At 42.4% G+C, this 19,818-nt stretch overlaps 1 protein-coding gene across 1 annotated transcript; it reads right to left on the reverse strand.

Moving 5' to 3' along the window:
* Positions 1–720: 720 nt before the first annotated feature.
* Positions 721–19,251, reverse strand: rnf19b (ring finger protein 19B). Its single transcript, XM_070846279.1, has 9 exons — positions 18,282–19,251; positions 10,962–11,161; positions 8,303–8,447; positions 7,560–7,722; positions 3,755–3,869; positions 3,237–3,377; positions 2,952–3,141; positions 2,470–2,604; positions 721–1,879 (listed from the first exon to the last, which is right to left on the reverse strand). The coding sequence occupies exons 1-9, from the start codon at positions 18,941–18,943 to the stop codon at positions 1,441–1,443; spliced, it is 2,190 nt and encodes a 729-aa protein (XP_070702380.1). The 5' UTR covers positions 18,944–19,251; the 3' UTR covers positions 721–1,440.
* Between the last annotated feature and the right edge of the window lie 567 nt (positions 19,252–19,818).

The raw sequence follows: 19,818 nt of genomic DNA on the forward strand, positions 1-19,818 counted from the left end.
AAGTTTGCAAAATAATTCACAAATCACAGCCGAAATGAGACGTTTCAGCTTCTCCAATATGAGGATTGGCTGCTTTTCTTTCTCATACATGAGCAGGAACTGATTATCTTTGCACTGTCGGTCTCGTTAAGCGACAGGAGAATCATAGAGGGAACTTTTCAATATTTAGATTTAATTTATTCATTTATTGGACACTGGACCAGATCTTTGCTTTTTCTGTCAAATATTTCACTGTTTTGTGCCTCACGCAGTTTGTGTGACATGAAACCATCGAACATTTGTCTATTTGGTGGAAGAGCAAACAACTAACACACACCTGAAAAATGTGCCTAAAAAAGGAAAATGTGTCCTAAATTAGAGTTTCTACAAAACTGTTTCAAGTATATGTTTGATTGAAGACTACATGAAGTCTAAAAACAGCCACTTAATGAGCTAAAATTTGTATTTAAAAAAACGAGCCGTACTTTTGTTTTCTACATATTTGAGATTAGAGGATTATATTTAAGTTTTTACCTACAGTCATTTCTTAGTGGGTTATTTAAAATGATTAATGTCTGTTTGATGTGCATGTTAGTGCAAAAAGGTCAGACAAAACCGTTTCGTGTCTAAAAAGTCCGACACTGTCATAGTCTGGCCTCACCGCGTCATTGTCAGAACTCAAACACATATTTCTGTAATTCAAACACTTATTTTTTTCTTTCCATGTCCTCCCTCTTCCTCCTCTTCCTCCTCCTCCACCTCCTCCTCCTCCTCCTACTCTGTGCAGGTTAAGTGATATTCAAGTGCAACTTCATCCTCTAACGTAAACTTGAACTTTCACCAGTGTAACAGAAACTCACTGCTGCCCCTCGAAACCTTTCACACAAGCCGTGGCTCATGCAGACTCATGCACACAGCAAATAATAACATTTCAAGGTCATCTGAATATAAATAGAGAAAAGAAGAAAATAAAGCCACAATAGTCGAGTACAAAGTCCACATTCATTCACACATTGTTATAAACGTCCCCTTCGTCCTCCCTCAGCTGTGCTCGGTGACATTTCACCTTATTTCAGAATTTCAATTTTGCAATATTTCTGGAAAATTTGTACCTCTTTTTTTTCTGTTCTTTTCTTTTCTTTTTTTTTTTTTTTTTGCTTAAGTAGCCAAGGCATTTTGCACCAAGGAGTAAACATAAATCATCATCTTATAAATCTCAGAGGTAGAAGCCTGACAATTTACTCAGTGAGGAGATTGACAGGAAGATAGATAAGACAGACAGACAGACAGACAGACAGACAGACAAAAGTAAACAAACGCTGTCTGTGTTTAAGACGGTGTCTGTGAGTCGCAAAAGCAGCAAACGAGAAATGACAAAGGAGAAAGAAAAGCTATGAAGAGCTCAAAATGACTGTGGGGGGATCGGTTAGTTTTTGTGCAATCCTGAGAGCTGCTGTTCTCTCAGACGTAAAGGATGACGTTGCTGTCTGCGGGACAGTGAAGGCCTTCGGCTGGGTTCAGGGCTCGGCAGGAGGGGGGCTGCTGGCCGGCCGCCAGGTGACAGCTTTTCGGGTGAGGCGAGTCACAGTCGTCAGACGTCAGCTCTGCGATGTCGTCTGATTGAGTGTCCGACATCTCCAGGTCGCTGCGGATGCTCTCCGGCTGAGCCAGGGTGACGTCTCGGAGCCCCTCCCTGATTGATGCTCCCGGCGACAGTCCCAGCGCGGAGCCAGACAAGGCTCCGCCCCTTCTGGAGCTGCAGTCCTGAGGCTCCTCCCCTCCGGAGACGGTCGCCATGGCAGCAGAGCCCGGGGGCGGGGTTAGGTCCTCCTCACTGGTCAGGCAGAGGTGGCTGGGTTTGGTCTCGATGTCCACCTGGATCTCCAGGTTGGTGCACTCCCTGCAGACAGAGTGATTCACAACAAGTCAGGGATGCCTCCGATGTCATCACACAGAGAAACAGACATCTGAGGACTTAATGCCACTACGACTAGGATGAAGAACACATCACTTAATAAAGCATGGTGGACTGGAGAGGGGTTGTGTGACATATTTTCATTTGATGGACTAAAATCTGAACTAAAACACTGAATTCTTAATGACACAAATATTTAGAAAAGCCTCACAACTTTGGCTAATAATAATAAGAAGGAGGAGGAGGAGGAGGAGGAGGAGGAGGAGGAGGAGGAGGAGGAGGAGGAGGTAAAGCTGCCTCTAATGCTGAGAGGGTCTCATGCAGCTCACAAGAGAAACAACATGAAGCTGCCAAGTCATCAGATTAGTTTCAATTCTGTTCATCACATCCAAATCAAATCCGACAGACGGATCCGCAGGCTGAAAACTGACAGAACTGTTTGTGAACGAAGGAAGGAGAGAAAAAGAAAAGCCAGAAACACACACAGCAGTGATGAAACAAGAAAAGTGAAATCTGAGAAGAAGAAAAAAAGAGAGAGAGCTCAGAGACACCACAGAAGAAGACGTGAGCGCCACCTGTCAGGTAGGGTGTAGGAGGAGATGATGGAGCCGGCCATTCCCCGGGTGCTGGCACAGTCGCTCCCCGCTCCCAGGCTGCCGGTGTCCCTCTGGGCCGACTCCTTGGCCAGCTCTGCTGCCTGCACCTCCAGCCTGGAGCACAGCAGACACTCACATCAACTACCGATTATTAGACATTTCATTTAGATAATTAGCGTTTTGGACACAACTGTGGTGACTTGACTTAATTCCATTCACTTAAGGTATTTTTGCATTGTCAAAAAATCTAAAGCTCAACTTCAGCTGCTAAATGGATCTAATTTGAATGTAAAGGAAAGTTGTCTTTAGGTGAAATAACAGAACAGGAAGCAGGACATAAACAAGGTTATTATGGTTAAATAAAACTAAACTTTAAACCAAAAAAAGTGAGAAAATCAAAGACTAACTGAAACGATAAAACTAAAAACAAACATTAACACGAAGCTCCAGCGTTTCCTCACCTGCTGTACTTGCCGTTGCGGGTCCCCAGGGCGCCGCCTGCCAGGGTGTTGAAGTGGGGTGTGTCACCCAGCGCCCCGGGGGCCACTGAGAGCCCTTCGCTGGGGGAGGTGGTACTCAGACCGCTGACCGCCCCCTCCAGACTGCTCTCACCGAGGCTCGGGGACTTGAGGGCCCGCCACGCGTCCGCCACTGCAGAAGTAGACAGAAACATGTGAAAAGGTGGAATTTGAATGTGTGATTAATAACAAAGTGTGTTTATAGTGTTATGAGATCGGAGTCCTCACCTGTGATTGGCCCATCGTCCTCATCAAAGTCAATCCGCACGCCTCGTCCCTTCCCCCTGCTGACTCCACAGCCTCCTCCCCGGCACAGAGAGATGGGCACCACGCCGTACACATAGGCCAACATGATGGGCACGCCAATACCTGACGACACATGAGGGACAGAAACAGTTTCACACCTGTTCGGCTTCAATGTTTTAACTGTACGTAATATTTTTGCTCTTCAGAGGGGAAATAAAAGAAAAAGGAGCCGTTTTTCAGCTTAAAAGAAGTTCATATTCATTGTGTCAGCTCTGGCTGCATCAAAAAATAAGTGACGAAGAAAACAAGAAAGTAGAGAAGTTAAGGAGTTGAAGTAGAAAGGTGTCACACATTTCTAAAATCTTTGTTAGAGAAGAGGTATTTGTTCAGTCTGCATCACTTCGTTTTGTAAAGCAGCGTTTCTCCTGTTCAAGGTGACGAACGGCAGCCTGTCTGGTAAACAGACGCAGCTCGGTGTGTTTTGGCCGGCGGTTTCTTACCCACGCTGACAGCTGCGATGACCGGGGCGGTGATGATCGACAGGGCCACGCCTCCTGTGATGGCCAGGTTCCTTCTGTGGCGAGACGACTTCTTCAGCTCGTAGTGGGCGTGGATCTGCAGCAGAGGGACAGGGACGGTTACAACACACACACACACACACACACTGAGGAACAAGTATGTTATTATTTGCCTTTATATTCATGTGTGTTATTTGGTTTATGTTGGACCTATTTTCTAATAAACAGTTCTGTATTCATCCACCATGCAACTGGTGAAAACAGTTTGTAATATGTGTTTTCTGTATTTGAATGTGTGTTGTGTTTTTATTATTTTATTACTTTTTACTTTCTTTCTAAAATACAGTCAGACTAACGAGACACACACCAGGTGAGCAGGGTAAAAACTAACAGATATCACTGTGAGACATCTCCAGTAGATTATTTATATCAACACATAATTACTTTTTGATTTTTTTCTGAAGTTTTATGTTTAACTATGTAAATGACTCATATTAAATATGGGTTAAAGAGTAAATTAAATATGTACTCATTTATAAGCATTTCCAGAAGAGAAATCGGAACATTTGATGATGCCAGGTTCAAAATTCTTGTTTCATTTTGTTGACATGTTAGAGCTTTTTTTTAACAGTCTATTAAAAAGGAAATACTGTTCACAGCCATTAAAAATTGAGTTTTCTGGCTCAGATTTTGAGAAAAAATACATAGTTTTGAATCTAAGAGAAATCTGCAGATGCAAACGGACCAAGTTTAGAAAAATAAACACCTAAATGTGTATTTTATGGCAGCAAAACGGCCCAAAACCTCAGACTTGACCAGTGCATGAAGCGACAGTGTTTTGCCTGTAGTGTCTCAACACACACTCTGTCATTTCAAATGACTTTATTCAGCTCGGAGCATAAAGTACCAGGAATAAATGTGCTCTTCTGAAGAAACATTTATCTCATGTTTTGGTCCCTTCACCTTTAGTTCCTTCAGACATTATCAAAGCTGTGACCAGAAGAAAAGTATAAATTCCTCCATAAGAAGTTTGTGAAAATCTTCTGATTATTTAGATTTGTCACTTTGGAGAAAAGGTCAATCCCACTGTATTTTAGGCTAATTTAACAATATGAAACATCACAATCATCCTTAAAGAAACCCCATCATGTGTAATTTGTTTGGATTTTAAGAATGTAAACTCCTCCTGAGGATGTTAAACCCCGTAAATTCCCAGAAACAATACCAGGACGCGACCTCTCTGAGCTCAGCAGCAGCTACAGCCCAAGACTCTGTGGAATTACTGAAACAAACAGTCCAGTCTATAAATACTCAGACAGGACTGGCATACTAAAAACACTGTGAGAGTTTTCCCTGCAGGGATTCATTATGAATCATCTCTAACCTACATTTACACACAGACATTTCTTTTAAACAGCCCACAAAACTTCTCTCTAAAGAACAAAATCTGTGTCATAACAAGTCATAGAGTAACAAAAGGGCTTTACTCCTCTCGCTACCTAAATCAGCACTGAAACATTTCCTGAAAAGTTTTTCTTTGACTAAGTCGACCAAAGCTTGGACAACACTTGGACAAATCTTAACATGAAGGAGTGAAGCACAGTGTGTGTGTGTGTGTGTGTGTGTGTGTGAGCTGCTGCAGCTAACCAGCTAATCTAACTGGTCAACACATTGTGCCAGACTCTCAAAGGCTCCGACTGCAGTGTGCAGCTTCACTGTTCTCCACAAGGGAGCGCTGCAGTATGTTAATGCTGTTAGTGCTTAATGCTGCTTGTTCTGTCTCTAATAACATAACAGCATAAGCGACAATTCACATTTATGGAGTCAAAAGAGCATATCTGCAGGTTTTTAGACGGCTCAGAGTCTTTAGGTTTGCTAAATTGTAATTTTAATAGATTTCATGCCAATTTTAAAGCCAAAATAGTGAAACAAACAAAAGACACAGAAACCCAAGCTTTCTTCAATAGAAAGGTACATTTGTGAACTCAAATGGAAAAAGGAAATTCACAAGTTCTGGTCTCATTCACTTCTTTAAATTCCAGCTCTGCCTTTGATAAATATCCTTAAATCTAGAAGATCTGTCAGAACCACTGACTTGCTCCAAAGACAGAAAAATAAACCTGCAAAAATGCAATTGTAATAATTATTGTATTTTTAAAGCCGGGTCCTAGAATTCACTGGTAGGTACAAAAACTTTTGGAATTGGTCCAGTAGATCACCTCAGCCTGAGAACAGGCGGTGAATGTGCTGTAATGTAATCCTTTGGGGGAAATTGCCCCACATCAAAGTGAGTCCACTAAAAGTGCCTGTTTCTGCCACTGACAGGCTCAGATTGTTAGTCAAAGTGTCCGACAACATAACAGAGAAGATCAATACAGAGACGAGCCAGAAATAGCTGTTATATTGCTCAGCTCACAGCCACCAGAGTCAACTGAAAAAAACCCAGTAATTTTACATTGGAGCTGCAGATCTATCGCTGTCTGGATCAGCTGGTCTGTTCGGGTTATTGTGTGATTTGGGTGTTTCAAAGGGTAAGTTCGGATCCAACACAATATTTGTGGAACACAAATACATTACAGACAAGAGGCAATCTGCTGGACCAGTTCCCAATGTTTTTGTACCTACCAGTCATTTGTAAAAAATATATGTAAAAAAAAAAATAGGGCCCAAGTTTAAGATTACTGGAGTCATCCTTTAAGGTACTACAGGTATCAAAGCATTTAAGTCTCTAATAAATTCAACCCTTAAATTTACATAATTTAAGACAATTGAAGTGAGTCAGTGAGCTACAGGTTCTTGTTTTGCGGTTCATGAATCTGCCTTTAGGTCAGCGTCATAGGTGATGTGAATAGAAACTGTTCTGCGGTTCTCAAAGGATCAGAAAGTACTTTCTGGCATTTCTAGAAAACTTTTAACATTGTGTTAAAAATTAGGGCAGCATACCGAAACTTCAAAAAGGTTTTTGTTCTGCAATGCTATAAATTCCAGATAATGACCAGAGGTGATTGTGAAAGACTGACTGAGGGAGTGCGGTGAACTATTTGTGTGTTCTGCCACAGTTCTGTGGGTTTCCACTTCTGGTTTCTGTCGCAGCGTGGACGAAGATAAGTGTTAAGTGAACTGACCGTAAAGGTTAAAAAAAGTGTGAATACGTCTTCGTGAACTGCGAACTGAGGGAAGATGAAAGGAAACGTCTGTTGGTATCAGTGTGTACTTCTACTGTTTGAGGAACAAAGTGCCAGATTAAGATTACGAACATGTTCAATGATTCAGTGTTTCTCATCAGTTCCTCTTGAAAAGTCCCCTGAAACGTCTCTAATTTCTTTTTCCTTCTCACAGCTTTTTTATTTTATATCCTGTATTTCGAAAAAAGGAAAATGATCTAATCACCAAAACTTAAACGCATAATTAAGTCAGATACAAATGGGGAGTTACATGTGTACTAGAAGTTATGTAAAATCTGTCTTTTTGTGCTATTTAGCTTGAAGCTATGCACTTTCAACATGTACTTTAAACACCAGATACTCACTAAAAACCTTCTTTACAGCAGAGTTAAACAGAAAATACCAAAAACCGGAGGAAAAGGAAAAGAGTAAACATAATAAAACTAACTTCACTAACTAGAAAAAGCAAAGAAACCTGAGAAATGTTGATTTTTCTTAAAATACATCTAAAAGAACAAACTTAAATTTGTATTTTCACTTGTCTATTAAATCTCGAAACCTTGACAAGATCATTGAAAGGTCAAAGCACTGTACGGAGGTTTATCTCACAGCCGGTTTCTCACCTTGCGGCCGACGTAAACGGGGATGCCGATGACCATGGCGGGAACAGCGATGCCTGCGATGAGGGTGATGCCCACCGGAGCTCCGATCAGGGTGCCCAGCTGCCACAAAATCTTCTTCTTCCTGCTCCAAGGTTTCTTCCCCCAGAACGTACAGCCAGATGGACTGAAGGAGGGAGACACAGAGGGAGGAGGAGGAGAGGGAAGGATGGAGTGAAAGATGGAGGAGTTAAGGTTGCAGTATACATTTGAAAAATCTTTAAAAAAGCCTCACATATTACTGATATAAAAAATGTTTCTAAAAGATGTTGGTGCTGATGAGGGGCAATAAATGTTTACATGTCAATAACCATAAGATGAAGAGAATGAACCACCGAATATTTTCAGCAGGATGACACCAGCTGGACTGAATCTCAGTTTAAAATGCTTCTTCTGAACAGGTTAATTATATTAACAGGTAAATTGGTGATATTGAGATTAGTCAACTTGGTCCTGGATATTTGTGTGTGTGTGTGTACCTTTTATCTTTGGGTATTGAGTATTGGCACCGTATGATTTTGGTTTAGCACCACACATTATATTACATTAACTTTGGGAAGTCACATGTTTTCAAAGACCAAACCATCAGAGGAATAAATAAGATTCGTGCAGACAGGGCAAAGCAGCTTTTTTAAAAATGTGATCTGTAATGGAAAGACAAAAGAATAAGGTATCTTGTAAAGAAGTGAAATAAAGAATCTGAGTACCTGAGGTAGTGCAGGTCGGAGATCTCCTTCATGCAGAGCCAGCAGAACTCACAGCCGCAGACGGCGCAGGTCATGTGATTGCAGCTCCCATCGTTCATCTTGATGATGTAGGCGCCACAGCGAGGGCAGGGCTTGATGTCATCAGCTGGGGACGGACGGAGGGCGAGTTTAAGTTCAAGCTAACATATTTATCAGACAGATATGAGAGTGTTATCGACCCTCTTGTCTAACTCTCAGCAAGAAAGTGAAGAAGTGCATTCACCAAATCCCAAAATGTCCTCCCTCCCCACTCACTGCTATTTCAAAACATCAGCAATGACCTTTCAACAAAAATCCAGTTTATTTAAATCCTTCAGGCAAGCTCAAATAATATCAAACTCTTTTTTGTATCTGGTTAAAGATGTTTACACCACTTAAACTTAATAGGATGTATTAATAAGTGTTCAAAGTCAAACAGGTTCAAGAGAAATAAAAAAAATAAAAAATCCTTCAATGTCTAAGATTCAGTCCATAAAAAGGTTAAAATATTTTTAAAACTAGAAGCTCTGCAATGGTCCCATCCAGCAGGACTTTCTTTTCTCTTCTGTTGGCAACAAAATCAAACCTCATTAGAGAAATGGATCGGACAATTGCAGCAGTTTGTCCTCTAATGCATTTTAAGGGAAAGAAAGCCAAGAAGCCCCAAAAGAAGTCAGTTTACTGTGTGTTTCAATTCCTGTCGCTCTCTGCTCTTTAAAGGGCAGTTTGGCTTTTTAACTTGAAGAGACTCTGGCAGATCCGCGTGTGTGTGTGTGTGTGTGTGTGTGTGTGTGTGTGTGTGTGTGTGTAGGAGTAGTTGCTATTGTTTGTGTATTCAGCTGAAACCACTTAACACACTCTCTTGTCTCTCTTTTGCCCTCACTTTCTTCCTCTCCTCTCATGTTTTCCATTCTTCCTCCTCCTCCTCCTCTTTCTTCCGCTCTCATCCTCTCATCTCGTCTCCCCATCTCTCCTCCCCTCCCATTTCTTCTTCTCTCCCTCCCTCCTGTCTTTGTGTGTCTCTGAATATCTTCGCCTGTATCCAGTTGACTAAGCGGCAGGTGAGATCAGACAGACAGTCAGACAGAGAGGGAGCGGCCTGGGTTTTTTTATGACTCAGTTTTGGCCTCCTGGATGAATGTCAGTTTTTCTGAATGCTTGGCAGAGAGAGGCAGAGTGGAAGTGGTGAATTAAGGAAAGACAGACAGAGAAGAATCACTGAGGACAGCTGGAGGGATCTAGTTAATAGATCTTTAATCAAATTGGAATTAAGACACCCACATACAACGATGTTTGGACGCACAAGCACGGATGTTTTATGTTAGTACCAATCATCACTACAACAAGGACAACCTCAACAATTTGGAACATTTTGTTTTCTTGCAGAGCGTCGGATGTGAACATTGGTACACCTCCAATGTCTGTGCTGTAAGTCAGGACACAGCTAGCTTAGCTTAGCATAAAGACTGGAAACAGGGGGAAGCAGCTAGCCTGGCTCTCCTGCTCCCAATCTTCATGCTAAGCTAAGCTAACCATCTCCTGACTATTTCCATCAGAATAACGTGTGACTGTATCGGTGACCAACCGTTTGCTCAATTATGTTTTGTTGTCTTTCTATGATTCCTTGGAAAAATGTAAATATAGAAAAATAGATGGAAAAGTGTTGGAATTCAGTGAGTCAGGAAACCAATTAAAATATTTGGGACAATAGCTTTGTGCAACTTTGTCAACAAAAATTATGATGAATAAATCACAAAGAGCTATTTTTAAAATGTATGAGCGTAAAACAAAAGAAAACGTTTTTTTTATTATCATTATTTTATGACACTTTTAAAGAACATTTTGAAGAACCTCTGCTTTCTAATTGTGTATGACACAGTTTATTATTTTTCCCCTCAGTATTTTAAAAATATGTCTGTCTGTGTAAAAGTACAGGGAAAGTTCCTGCAATTCGATCTACAATACAGAACAGCCCCAAATATTTCCTCAGAGACCTGAGTTCAAAGTTTTCAAAGTTTCAACATAGTGGTGCTACTGTTTTCTTACTTCTCACTTTGTGGTTGAGGTGGATGCATTTTAATTGGCTAAAAGGACTTAAATCACACAACACAGCCCTTTAGTAAGGTCATCAATCAATGTGCCATTTTAGAAATCTGACTTAACTGAGCTCAGATAAAGAAATGTTATGGTGACATTTTAAAATGCAGCATGACAGGATGCAGGGTGCAGTCACGAAAATACAGAGAGGAAAAACTGTGATATAAATAGTGTCTCATGCTCGGTTGAACATTGCACACTTCACCCAGCGGTGGGAACGACGGGGAGTCGGAACAATAGACATGAGACAGGATGAACTCAGGAAACAGACACGAGCTAAAGACTGACAGAGAGAGAGACAGAAAGGCAGAGAGTTCTCAGAGGTGTGAAAAATACTTTCAGGTCAGAAATGCTTGGGGAGAAGATTTTATCTTTATGTTTACGTCTGTACCAAGCACACACCCATGTCTGTACCAAGCACACACCCATTTTGCAGCGGTGTGTGTGAGGCTGTGGTATCTGTGTCAGACTGTGGTTACTTTTGATCCTGTTGCTCTCCGGGGAGCCTGACAGGGGTGTTGGTGTGTTATTTCCGGGCACTCACCGGGTCCCTGCTCCTGTGTGTAGCTGGGCGAGTGGTTGCTGTGGGTGTGCAGGGATTGCGCCCTCTGTTGGCGGGCCGAGTCGCAGGTCTGGTTGGGATGCCAGGCCTGTTTGCAGTGGTAGCAGAACTCAGCACCGCACCCTTCTCTGCGACACACCAACCTGGGACAGCTGGCACAGCCCGAGGCGATGACGGCAAATCTGAGAGGAAGAAACACACAAAGAGAGGAGTCAAATTATGGAGTCAAAACGACAGACAGATATGAGGCCATAAATGACAAGCCTGCAGATATATGAAAGGATTGTTAGTACTCCTGATCCCACTGAGAATCAACACATAATTTTGAGTCCAAATGTCTGCCAGACATCCACATCTAAAACTAAAGGCAGCCTAAACCGAGCTGATTCTATGCTGCCTGCACAGCACGAAGCCACAGAAATCAGCTGACTGACGAACAAAGTCTTGCAAACCAAATACAAATTGTTTCAATGTAATCAGCTGATTCCCAATTCACCCGGTGAACCTTGACATGCTAATTTGCATCACTGACTAATCACAAACTGGCCTGACAATGCTGATCTTCGAAGGAATGGAGACCTTGAGACTAAAAATGCATCATATCATCTGAGCTGCACAATCCAAATGTACTTGACTCTGCTCTGCCAGAATATTAACTTCTCCACAAAAGAGATGCAGCATGGTTTGCAGTCGGTCATGAGACAGGAGTCAGTGGTGCAAACTGATACAAAAAATGTGACCTCTGTTTTCATGTGAGCCATGAGAATATGATAAGATGACGTAAAGCATTACGGCTGAGTCCATCTGCCCCTTGGTGGCAGATCGACTCAGCCGTAAACTTCCAACTTAAAATATTTGATTTGTATAAGAGCAGCACTGAGTAAATTATTGAAACCTACGCCACCAATTTCAGCAACTTATTACATAGCTCAGATGTAACTTTAGCAACTTTATGCAGCTGACTGTTAACCATAAGAGATGAAGATCTCCAATATGGCCACTAATGGGCACATTGCATGGCCTGAAAGCTCTCTGTGTACTGGGGAAGAGAGAGATTTGATCAATGGAGTAATCACTTAGTAACAACGGTGAGAGAGGAGGGGAAAGAGACGGGATGAGGTCGATCAATATGGAATTCACAAAGTTCAATATTGAGAAAGGAGAGTGTGGAGAGGTGTTTGAATACAGCAGCGATGGAGTTATTCAGGGCGTCCTGACACGAGTGTTTGGCTCAGAAACGAGATATTAAAAAGGGTCATTTGTGTTCAGCTTTGACTTTAGTTGTCGAACTATGTGACGTACGTGAGATCAAACTAGACGACTTTGTTATGGATTATTATTATCATTATTTATTATCTTGCAACATTGAGGAATCTCCTACACAAATCTAAACTGTCCACCAAATTTCATTGGAATTTCCAACAAACGAACACACTATACCAGATTAACCACTTTTATTGTGTACTGAAGTGAGGCCATCACACTTCTAAGCAAATAATGTTAAATATAGAAAAACGGGTGGCATTTTGTAACAGTAAGGACAAAAAAGGCAATTAAAGAGAGAGACGAGACTGAGAAATGGGCTGTCAATCACTGGAGAAACACAAAGGACGCCAGTCATAAAATTTTGTCACCAAGCAAAGTGGAAGAAAACATGTTGGAGGAGTGATAACAAAAGCAGGATTTTATAATTTATTTTGTCTTTTTCATACCCTGAAAAACAAAGACGATGCCAGTTTTCTGCATGTTAGTCGAGTGTTCAAGTCATGCTACTAAAAGGAAGAAGAGTGTGGAAGAAGTGATAACATGACAAACTTGTAATTGTTTTGGCGCACCTCCAACACGGCGGCCCCAACATGTCCCTCATTACCACCTCCTAAAACACTGTGACAGGCCTGTTCTCAGGACGGAATAAATTAACGGATACCAGAGGAGACAAGCGCTTGCTTTCTCAGGACAAGATGAGACAAGAACTGGCATTCCTGCAGAAACACTTCGCCCTGCATCGCTTCTTCCTCAAACACAGATCTGCAAAAAGTAGCCTCCTCTGTAACAATGAAGCAAGCGCTGCTTTTGTGCTTGAAACGAGCCTCAAGGGTCAAATGCTCACTAAACTGCTTAAATAAATGTGTGAACTTTTGATTCAACTAAAGTAAACAAAAACACAGACACCAGTTTTGCATTTCTTTCTGCAGCATCAGCACTCTGCGCCTAATCGGAAACAGGACAGCAGAGATTCCAGTGAGTAATGAACAAGCTCTTCACCAGACACCCAGTTTCTGACCCATTTCCCTTCATTCAAAATCACAAATGTCAACCTCATGGTGGTATCAAAGTAAAAGTTAGGGAGTCAACAAAGCCTTTTTAATTCATCCTCTTAGAACCACAGACATCTGTGTCAGATTTTATGGCAATCCATCCAGCAGATGTTGAAACATTTCAGCCTGGAGCAGCTCAGCGGACGGGCCGACTGACATCCCTACAGCCGTGCTGCTAACATGGCTACAGAACAACTGGAGAAAATGAGAAAAATAGTGTTTGTGCTCTTCATCTGGCAAACTAGGGACTTGTTGCGGTACAAAGCACAGGCTGCCACGGTGGCTTTTTCCTGAGAGAGTATCTCACATCAGTGCTGTCTCACGATTGGTGGATTTTGATGCGGCGCTGAGAGCAATTTGGGCTGACATTTCAAGCAGGGAGGGACAGAGACAGATAAAACGTGAGGACAAACCAGGAGGGTAAGAGGGCCATGTGAGATCACGTAGATGTAAATGTGAAATACAACAAGACGGAGTCAGGAGAGGAGACAGATGAGAGGCGGAGGAGTTTTATGAGTGCTGACGTGCTGCGTGTTGAGAGGAAACGTGCACAGACAGTCATGTCAGTGTTCAGCTGCACCAAAAGCCACCCTGCTGAGCCTGTAAATGCAACATTACAGCACACACACACACACAGATGCACACACACACACACACACACACACAGATGCACACTAATAGCAGGCTGTATTCAACACCAGGAAGAGTCTGACTCTAAACTAAAGAGCACATTACGCGTCTGTCAACAACAAAGGCACAAATTTCAAAACAGTGACTCACACTTGCACACTGAGTCCAGCAAATACATATCGATTTGTTTAATTAAGTCCTAACTCCTGTTACCCCTGGCAACGCTCCCTCTATGTCGCATCGATAGTTGCCATGGCAACTGACAGCCAGAGGAGACGGCACTTTTTGTTCTCACTGGATGTTCGGGCCTGACAATCACGCAGGCCGAGACCTTATTGGCCGGATGAGAAGAAAGATTTATCAGAGCCAGAGCAGCCGGAGTGAGTGGGAAATATTAATTCAGTAAAAAACACTGAGGACCTGAGTGTTTCTTTGTTTTGTGTAATGTGTCACTGTTTTGGTTTGCATTTTGCCAAGTGAGCTTTTGTGACGTTCACTGGGGTTTCTGTTATCATATTTCAAGGTTTAATTTCTTAAAGTCCAGTAGCTCATGATGGCATTAACATGCTTCATGATGTTCTGCTAAATAAATGAGGAATCCTTTGATTGACTTCAGCATTTTAAGTACCTTAGCATTATCAATCATTTGGAGTCTTGTTTCTGAATCTCTGGTGAATCTTAAATCCAATATTCTCTCTGCTTTTAGCTCCCCTGGCTCCTGAGGGAAACATCTGTGTCTTTAGCTGCTCGATGCTCCACCAGCTTCACCAGCTGGTTGCTAACTTTGTCTGTCTGCTATTAGTGTACAGTTGCCTGTCAGGTCTGAGGAGGACGGTGAGATTGAACAAAAACAGTAAAATTACAGGCGGTAAAAACCAAAATAATGAAGTAAAAGATGGCAAAACTCTCCATGGAGCTGAGGGAAACTGCAGCGGCCCCTTCGCATTACAAATAGTCATGTGATAACCATTAATATGACAATATTGTGCTGCTTTCACTTCTAAGGACTAAAGTTGGAAATCTACCAGCTGGCTCACACTTGCACATATCCAGAGATGTTGATTAAAGGATGTTGTCCTTCAAAACAAATAAAAATGAAAGAGAAACGACCTCTTCTCGACTTGCTAGGACCTCTGAAATGAATATATTTAGACTTCATTTTTCCTTTTAATGCTGTGGTAAGCAGACTGGTGAGATTTACTGGTCTGTTATTCCCCTGCATGACGTGGGACTCCTACACTGACTTCCTTGGTAGAATACAGTTCATTTATTTTAAACTACAACCAAGTATTTATCTTTCACCAATGTTTTCAACTAGTAGGATGTTGCAAGGATGTAAATATGCAACCATCACATCTTTAATTGACTCTAAACTGTATCTTTGTTAATCTTTATCTTTATGTTAAATACATTGAAATAGATAAGATACAACAAAACAGGTTACATTTACATATATATGAAACACACACAAACACACAATAGGATCATTTTCAGCTATAAACACTCCACTCATATGTAAACTGTGGGAAATTCACACCTATTGCACTGTTTCCTTCTCCAGTGATCGACAGTCTGAAGCTGTGGCTGCCAGGTGTGTGTGTGTGTGTGTGTGTGTGTGTGTGTCCCTAGGGCTGTTTGTGGTGAATAATAATTTGGACTTAGTTAACATGTCTGATTTTAAAGCGGTGGTGAGTCACTGCTGGCGTCAGACAGAGGATTGTCCTGGTAAATATGTAGGTCAGCAGTCAACCTCTCCCCTTGTGATGCTGCTGGTGCAAACACACACTTTGGTTTTGGTGTATATTTACCCAGGAATATTATTTCCTTAAATGAATCCATTGTGCGCTTATCTTAACCTCCATCACCTACATGACGAAACCTTTACCCAATACGTATCCCCAGTTCAAACCCTAATCCTAAAATCCTTACTTTTGTCTATGGGATCTGGTCAGAATGTGTAACACATGAACACACTGTCCACTTTGTGCAGAGAGAAAGTAACACAGAGACTTAAACACATGTCGACCTTCCTAAATCAACAGTTATAACAGCAGTTAAATATGCATTTCATCCTCACTGGGAGTGAACATCCTCCCACCTCATACATTCATGATCAGACTCAGTCCACAGCTGAACACACAGTAGCTCTAACAAAAATAAGGAACTACAAAAACAGAAATGGAGGTTTGCTGTCATTCAGTGTTCACATGTCTGACAAAATACAGAAAAAACCTGATTAAACAATATTCCTCAATAAAAACAGGAATCAAAGCTGTTTATTCTGTAGATTGCTTGAACAGATACAAACAGTAATTCATAGTCATTTTGGTGACCCCTGACCTTACAACTGGAGTTTTACTATCAAGTCAAAGTTTCTCCTTGAACAACTCTTTGGTCCCCAGAGGTTGAACACTGAATGTTTTAGTAACTCAGGATTATGTAAGTTTTGCCAACCGGTGTTGCCACAATGAGCTACAGTGTCTTTGCTTCCTGTTTTACTTTTCAAACAATTTAAATATTTATCTGTGACATATGTAACAGTGGAGGATACTTTCATCTCGTGATCTGAAACTCACTGAGCACATTCATGCTCCCATGGGGATAAACTTTTAATTTTAACGTCCCATCATATTTTCTTCTAGTACTGTCTTAGGACAAATAGAAAATGCGAGTCTCACAGCCTACAGACCTGTTCAGTGTTATTGAACGCTTCGGCGTGTGACACACAGACACTGAGAAACAGGAATGCACATATGAAGGCGCATATCGGCAGATTTATGCAAAGATACCGCAAAGATGCTATGGCCTTCCCCTGCGACAATACAAGCATTACTGAACAAAACCACAGCAGAAAAATCTCTCTGCGTTGCTTCTTCCCACACACACACACAGAAACACAAACACAATGAATCACTCCTGCTTTCTATGATGAAACAAACGCCTCTCATTTGTTCCAGAAACCTAACGAGGGCTGCTCTACCTCCAAACCCATCTGGCTCTCCCCTCCTCCGACCACAGTGCATCTTCACAGCCTTCTAACCCACTTACACTTTCTCCCCTCCACTTTCACATTCAACTTCCTAAGCCCGGCTCAGCCAGGTCAGGTCACGCTGGCTCCCATTGTTTCTAACCCAGACAGTGAAATACAGTAATTTATGAGGCTTCTGAAGCAATGCTGGTCTGAAATCCAGGACAGAATGAGGAAATATAACCTCCTGACAGCAACTGACAAGTGATTCGATGCATCAGAGAGAGAAAATGAGGGCGAAAGAGGAAGAGAGTGAGAGAAAAGGGTTAATAGAATATTGTTAGCTATCTGACTGATAATGACGATATAATAGTCATCCTTTCATTAGCAATACTACTAAAGACTAATCTGAGTTAATAGCCGCTGACCTCTCCACTTAAAACCGGATGTTTAATCCTAATATGTACTAACTTTGTCTATTTGTTCAGGCTTTGAGGAACTGATCTAAATGACGATAAATTCTTTGTAAATATGAAACTTCCTGTATTTAATCAAACATCTGTCACAGAAAATGAAATGCCTCCAGCGTTGCTCTATTTTCTCTTTTTATTTAGCACATGGTAATCTTGTTTCTGTTTCTCACAATTACTTATTGGTTTGTATCATTTGCACAAGGTGATTTCCCTGAAGGCCACTAAAGTTCATTTCAGTTCCTTTGAGGAAATGGGAGATAAGCGCTCTGAAGATATTTCGTGTTTGTTCAGATCAGTTAACTTGATAATATCATAGAAACAGGAAAATGGAGACTGATAAGCCCAGACCCTATTCTAACCTCTGTAACATTCCTTATCTACATGCAGTACATTTTGCCAGTTCCAACCCTAAAAGTGTCCTTTTTTTCCATGAGGAATCTCCTCCACATAACATTTGCTGGTTCAAACTTCTCAAATATAAAGAATTGCTGCTTGTTCCTATTTATAGATGATTGTACCTCAAATCTCTGTAGGTTTTGGGTTGTCAGACCATCAAAACAAGCAGCAGAACATTTCGACTTGGGCCTCCAGAGCGTGTGATACGTGTTTTTCAGTTTTCTGTTGTTTTTATAGACTAAGAACCAATTTTATAGTTTAACATTAGTTTTAACATTAGCAGTCCTACACTGGACACAAACAGAAGTCAGAGACATTAACATGTGGCCTGGCTGCCATTTGCTGGAGGGGACAGCAGAGTAAATACATTTGATAATGTCATAGAAACAGAAAGATGGAAACACAAAAAGCCTGAAATGAGCACAGAGGAGCCTGCTGTCGATCAGATCACAGACCAGCTCCTTAAATAAAGGGGACAGCAGGGAGAAGAGAGCTGTAAACATGGACAGTTTCTTACCCGCAGTCAGGAGCCGGGCACCATCGGCAGTCTGGATCGGAGGCGAGGCACCTCCGCAGCAGGAACTCCTCATACTTCTCCAGCAGGGCCGCGTCATCCAAGATGTCCGCCACCTGTTGTGGGGCCAGTCTCTCGGCACACTCGGGGCAGCTGAGCTGGACTCGGCTCTCTGTGATTTCGATGCGGAGGTACTGCCGCAGGCAGCAGAGGCAGGATCGGTGGCTGCACCCCAGCAGCTCGGGGAGCTGGTCGGCGGGCTGGCGCACCAGGCACAGGGGGCACTCCAGCAGGGTGGCCTCCCCGGCGGACGGGGCTCCACCCAGGGAAGGCTGGCTGGAGGAGAGTGGCTTTGAAGGGGTGCTGGAGGCAGCATCCTGGGGGGCTGTGGCGGCTGTGGTGGTGGTCATTGTGGGCGTGGCTGCGGCTACAGCCGGCGCTGAGCTCAAGGCAGACGGAAGAAGCTGTTGTTGTGTGTGGTGATGATGGGATAAAGGGGTGGCCGCTGCTCCTTTGGGGCCCCTGGTGCCCCGAGAGCCCCGTTTGCTGTGGAAGAGGCTGTGAAAGGAGATGCGGCCCTGGCGTTTGCCCGCCGCTCGGCACTTAGGGTTGGGGACGCCGCTCACAGAGGAGTGAGGTGACTCTGAGTCCTTTTCTGATCCCATTTTCCCAGAAGAGACACACAGGGCCAATTATTGTCCCCTGATACACGTCAATGTATCGCAGAGGGACACTCAGATACACACACACACACACACACAAACACACAAGGGAGGATTTGTCCTCTTGTGAAAGCCAAAGTGGAATGCAAATGCTCTTCAAGTTTCTGTTAAAGTGAAACTTGAGTCTGTCTCCTCCTTTTCTTCCTTTTATGAGGAACAAAACCTTATCAAGAAAAGACGCCGTGAGACAACAGAGAGAACAAAAAATGAAAATAAAAGAGATTGCGCAAGTTCAAAATGAAAAAAAAAAAATCCCCGTTGGCTCCCAGAGTTTCTCTCAAACTCGACGGACAAAAGATTCGCAAAGAAGAAAAACTACTAAAGTCTTTAATCTACCTGGCAGACGTTGAGGTCAAACATGAGTGAAAAACTCAGTGACTGAAACAAAAAAACTCATGTCAGTTCCAATGAATGACTCAAATAGAGAGGGTTAAAAAAATCCACAATGATAACTCCTCAGTTTGGATTTGATTCTTGTCAGCTGCATTCAGAGCCTCTCCTCTGCTCGCCTTCCTCTCGTTCTTGTTCTCGCTGAACGCCGGTCTCGCTGAACGGTCTTTTCTGTCAGGAAGAAGAGAGCAGGAAGTTAGCAAAAAGAGCATGCTCAGTATGACACACACCTCTATTCCTCCCTCTGCTCGCTCTGCCTCGTTCTTACTGGGTTTCAATTTGATCATTAACTGTCGTGACCCTGAACTGATGATCTCTGTGTGCTAATTACATCTAAATACACAGATAAGCTCGCACACGCAAGAGAATGTTGCACTACACGTTTGACCATAATTAAAAGGGTAAAACATGACAAAATGTCATGAGGA

The sequence above is a fragment of the Pempheris klunzingeri genome, chromosome 16 (assembly GCF_042242105.1).
Source record: "Pempheris klunzingeri isolate RE-2024b chromosome 16, fPemKlu1.hap1, whole genome shotgun sequence".
Taxonomy (NCBI): Eukaryota; Metazoa; Chordata; class Actinopteri; order Acropomatiformes; family Pempheridae; genus Pempheris; species Pempheris klunzingeri.